At 60.5% G+C, this 5,244-nt stretch overlaps 1 protein-coding gene across 1 annotated transcript; it reads right to left on the reverse strand.

The window, feature by feature from the left end:
* Positions 1 to 1,599: 1,599 nt before the first annotated feature.
* On the reverse strand, positions 1,600 to 4,339 carry TNNC1 (troponin C1, slow skeletal and cardiac type). Its single transcript, XM_004368605.1, has 6 exons — positions 4,297 to 4,339; positions 2,854 to 2,884; positions 2,470 to 2,616; positions 2,080 to 2,194; positions 1,717 to 1,853; positions 1,600 to 1,631 (listed from the first exon to the last, which is right to left on the reverse strand). Exons 1-6 carry the CDS (start codon positions 4,318 to 4,320, stop codon positions 1,600 to 1,602), a joined length of 486 nt encoding a protein of 161 aa, XP_004368662.1. The 5' UTR covers positions 4,321 to 4,339.
* Positions 4,340 to 5,244: the final 905 nt, after the last annotated feature.

A 5,244-nucleotide genomic window follows, 5' to 3' on the forward strand; every position in this document is an offset into this window, starting at 1 on the left:
TTCCACGAGATTAGGGCCTGGGCCTCACGCCTAAACAAAAAACCATACCCACTGCCCTCGAGTCAATTCCGACTCATGGAGACCCCATAGGTGTAAGAGCAGAATTGTTCCATAGGGTCTTCTTGGCTATGATGATCACGGAAGCAGATTGCCAGGCCTTTCTCCTGCTGAGCGAGTTCAAACCACCAATCTTTAGGTTAGTAGTCAAGTGCAAACCGTTTGCACGACCCAGGGACCTTGGGCACACAGTAGGTGTGTGAATCCAGCACTGAATGGTGCACTGTGGTGGGGCTGTCCACCGTGGCCCTTCCTTCTCCCTCAGATGTCTTCATTCCTGGATGGCTCTGGGTGTCCGTGCAGGCCAGTGAGTGCTCCAAGGACAGGCCTGAGGTGACCTCTCTCCGCACTCCCCCAGGCCTCCCCAGGGACCAGGCAGCTCCTGCTAACTTTGGCCTCTGCCGGAGGCATCTCCAGAATTCCAAGACTGTCTCCGAATGCCGGGCCTGTCTGGGGAATGCCAAGGCTGGAGCACAGGTGGGGAGGCCAAGGGCGGCTGGGCGGGGCAAGGACAGCTGCTGGCATTCTGCTGGAGCCTGGGTGCCGATGGCAGCTGTCCCTCCGGCAAGTGCCTGCTGGTACCTCCACTTCCTCGCAGCCCCGCCCTCCCCCAGGCCAGCGTCACTGTGCTGGCTGCAGCTCTGGCCTGGCACCCTCACCGCCTGAGAGCCACCAGGCCTCGGGCCTCAACTCCCTGTCAGGGAGGGAAACTGGGTCCCCCAGAGGGAACCAGCCTCTGGGCTCACAGGGACTGGAAATCACGCCCATCTGGACCTGGCACATCAGACAGAGCCCTCCCCAGGAGCAGGTGGCTCAGCTCTCTCCAGACACATCTTGCCAGGTTCCTGCACCTCTCTAGGCTCCAGGGTCCTCACCTGTCAGGTAGGCCAGTGGAGACAAAGCCGACAGTAGGCTCCTCTGTCCCTGGGAGTCAACGTTGGCGGTGGGAAATCCAAGGAAGGGGTGAGTGGACTGGAGCCTTGGGCCAGCAGGGCCTCCCCCGTGCCCAGATTTACCCCAGCCAGAGCTGAGACATAGCTGGGGCTGCTGCACCAAATGGCAGCCAGGGCCTAGCCAGGTACTGCAGCTATCTGTGCTCTCCAGGTACAGGACCTCAAGGCTCCCAAACTGGCTGATGAACACAATGGCTCCCAAGAGCTTGTTAAAATGCAGACTCCTGGGCCACCACAGACTCCTGATGCTGAACCACGGGAGATGGGGCCACGAGGTGTGGGAGTCTCTACCTAATCTAAGTGCCCCCTGCAGAAGGTATGTGGAGTGCTGGTTCCGAGCAAGCATGCCTGGGATGGTCGCCAGGGCAGGAGTGGACCCTGGCGGGGAGTCCACAGCCCCTGAATGTCCAAAGCCAGACACCAGGAGCAAGGCTTTATTTGCGTTGCCCGGGACTTGGGTAGCAGGGCAGAGAGGGCCAGGGGTCAAGAACACGGCCAGGTTCAGGCACCGGGATCCTGGTCCCCGTCCTATCCGAGGGCCCAGCTGCAGCTGGCATGGCCACAGGCACCTCTGGGTAAGGGTCAGCTTCTACTCCACCCCCTTCATGAACTCCAGGAACTCTGTGGAGAGAGATGCAGGCATGGGTCAGAAGTGGGGGCCCAGCAGGGGTGAGCAGCACCCCCACCAGCCCACCCACTCACTCACCATCATAGTCAATGCGGCCATCGTTGTTCTTGTCACCGTCCTTCATGAGCTCCTCGATGTCATCCTCCGTGATGGTCTCACCTGTGGCCTGCAGCATTGTCTTCAGCTCCTCCAGGTCAATATAGCCATCTGCGTTCCTGCAGGGAGGGCCAGGGGCCTCAGAGCTCACATCTGGGGCCAGAGGGAAGGACACGTGCCCCACCCATGACCCCAGGAGGCAGAGCAGGAGACACTGTGAGACGAGGCATCCCACTCCCACATCGCACAGACTGGGGAGACTGAGGTCCCAAGGTCACTGGGCCTGGAACCTGAGACTGCTCCCCTTTCCCCAGCTCTGCCAGGGGTCAAGGGTGGTCTGCTCACTTGTCAAACATGCGGAAGAGGTCGGACAGCTCCTCCTCAGACTTCCCTTTGCTGTCGTCCTTCATGCACCGAACCATCATGACCAAGAACTCATCGAAGTCCACTGTGCCGCTGCCTGGGGGTGGGTGGCAGGGCGGCAGGGAGGGACAGTCAGAACTGCAGACACTGCCCTTGACACTAGACCCTGGTACGCTCGTTGCAGCCTTCCACCAACTCTGGGAGGCGAGGGCGGTCATTACGCCCGGTTTACAGATGGGAAGACTGAGGCTTGGAGAGATTAAACATCTCCTTCAATGGCACAGAGGAGGAAGGGGCAGAGCCAGGATTTGAGCCCCCAGCGAGCCAGGGGTGTGCACAAGTTGGGGGCCTGGTGGAGAAGAGGGGGCTCACCGTCCTCGTCCACCTCATCGATCATCTCCTGCAGCTCCTCAGGTGTGGGGTTCTGGCCCAGCATCCTCATCACCTTGCCCAGCTCCTTGGTGCTGATGCAGCCATCCTCGGCGCCCAGCACGAAGATATCAAAGGCTGCTTTGAACTCTGTGTCCGATGGGGGAGTGAGGGGGACAGAGCACCTCAGAGCTCAGCAGCCAGGACCCTGGAAGACAGATCCCTGGGGCCACCTGCCAACCTGCCCACCTCCCTCCAAGGCCTTGGAGGTCACCGTGAGAGGGGCCCCAGCCTCTGGCCTCCAGCCTGAGTCCTCTCCTGGCAGGGGGTCCCCATGTTCCCCCAACCCAGCCCTGCTGGCCCCCCAGGTGTGTTGGGGGCACTGACCATTTTTCTGTTCTTCTGTCAGCTGCTCTACCTAGAAAAGAAAAAGGGTCTCAGCACCCAGACTCAGGCCTCGGCCACGGGGGAGGATGCAAACCCATTCTACAGGCGGGAAGACTAAAGCAAGGAGGAGCAGGCTTATCCCGGGTCACAGGTCCCAGTACTCCCTCCCTGCCACCCAAAGCCCTGAGGTAACCCGGCTGATCTCACTTAGGCTGGGTGGGCCCAGGGCCAGGGTGACAGGTGGGCACCCTCTCCAGGGCCAAGGTGACCCTGAGTGACAATAGCTAGTGACCACTCAATGCTCTCTCGGCTCCCTGCTGAAACTCAAGCTGGGTTGCCTGAGGGACAGCTGTCCCTCAGGTTGGGACAATAAAACCAGTGTGGCTTTGCCCACCCACTGTAACCTGACCGGGGTGGCCACTGGGCTATTTTTAACTGGGGACAAAGTTAAACCTGGTGATTGTTCTGAAGACTCTGGCATGCGGGGTGTGGGGCAGCGTTATCTGGCCCCCTGGCCTGCTGGTGCCGCCTCAGGAGCCAAAATTAGTCCCCAACCCCGCCAGGCCTTGTATGGGCACAGGGTGGAGGGCTGCTCCCCCATCTCCACAGATAGGCAGGGGCGCCCCCGAGCCAGCTGCGGCCCCTCCCTGCCCAGGAGTGGGCCTCGCTCTGGGGACTGAGGGAGGGGTTCCCTGAGGGACAGCTGTCTATGCTGGGATGTCCTTATCTCCTAGGTGGGGGGAGGTTACCACCCCCTAGGTGGAACAGCATCTGAAGCCCCTCTGTCACCCCCAGGAAGCTGCAGGGGCTTGGGGTGACTACTCCCCAGCCCTCGCTCCCTCATCCTCACCCCCAGTTAAGCCACTGAGTGCTGAGGCCTGCCAGCGCTCTGTTCCTTCTTCCCTGGCTCTCCCCCAGGCCCAGTCCTTCCCTGCTTCAACTTAAAGCCCCTCCCCAGGCCAGGCTTTGGGTCCTGCAGCCCCCTCCTCACAAAGCATCTTCAGTCAGCCAGGGGCTGGAGGCGCTGGGGGACTGTGAGTGTGCGAGAGGCAGAATGTGGGGAACAGAAGTGGTGGGGCAGGGAGACAGTGACAGAGACTCAGAGAGAGACAGCTTGGGGGAACAGTGACAGAGACTGAGAAAGGCAAAGATCCAGAGACATACACACAGAGATGTGGCCGAGAGACAGCGACACAGACTTGGAGACAGAAAGGGAGGCACGATGCTAAAGCAACCTCCTCGTCTGACAGCTCCTCCCCAGACCCTGAATACCCCACCCCCACCCCGTCCCTTCTACACCCCCAGACGCCAGACCCACCATCCCCTTGAGGGAGGAGGCACAAAGGTACGTGGGCCTTCTCTTGGGTCCCCAACACCTCCTAGGGGCGACCTTGCCCCCATCCCGAGCTGAGTGAGCTCGCCCTGCCCAGGCCCATGCCTCACCGCGGCCTTGTAGATGTCGTCCATGCTGGCGGCTCACAGGGCAAGCTGCCGGGGGTGCCAGCCAGCCTCAGCTTAAATAGTCCTACCTCACCACATTCCCGCCAGTCTGGCCCAGCCCAGCCCAGCCCAGCCCAGCCCTGCAGCATCCCCTCCCCCGGCCCCAGAGATCTCAGACTGGCTAAGTCCCTGTGTCCTCTGCCCAACACAGGGAGCAGATGAAGGGCTGCAAGGACCAGGCCTCTTGTCCTCTGTCCCCCTCAGCCCCCAGGGGCTCTCTGGAAAGGTTTCTTGAATGAATAAAAACATGAACCAGGACAGAAGCTGCTAAGGAGTGGGCCCCAGGCCAAGAGGCTACACACAGCTCAACCTCCTATCCAATTAGGGAAGTGGGCACTATTACCTTCACTTTCCAGATAAGGAAACTGAGGTTCCTAGAGGGCTGGAGACTTGCCCGAGGTCTGGTTGACAAGGCAGTGTCTGCCTTAGGCCAAACCTCTCTGGAGTGGAGGCAGTATGCAGGGAGAGGTAGGGAGTGTCAGGCTGGGAGCAGGAGGACCCTGCCAGGAGAAGCCTTGAATGCCCAGCTCAGAGTATGGTGCTATGGAAGTGGTGGAGGAGAGCGGTGCTGACTCGCCTCCCTAGGGTATGGTGGTCTGGAGCCCTTCATCCAGGGGTGCCAGAGGAGGCCTGCCCCAGACTTCCCCTCTCTCCAGGGAAAGCAGTGCCAGCTTTGGGCTTGGGTCTGCTGCAGAAGTCAATCAACAAACGCAGATCTACAGATGCCTGTGCCAGGCTGGCTCCCTCCTGCCTCTCTTTTCTAGGTCTCAGTCTTCCCCTGGGTTAGGGTTGCTTCTCTCTGCCTGTCTTCTCCCATTCCAGCCCTGTCGCTCCTGGCTCCCGGACCAGTCTGTCCAGTCTGTCTCCCCTTAGTTGCACATATCTCCACCC

The sequence above is a fragment of the Trichechus manatus genome, unplaced genomic scaffold, assembly GCF_000243295.1.
Source record: "Trichechus manatus latirostris isolate Lorelei unplaced genomic scaffold, TriManLat1.0 scaffold00001, whole genome shotgun sequence".
Lineage (NCBI taxonomy): Eukaryota > Metazoa > Chordata > Mammalia > Sirenia > Trichechidae > Trichechus > Trichechus manatus.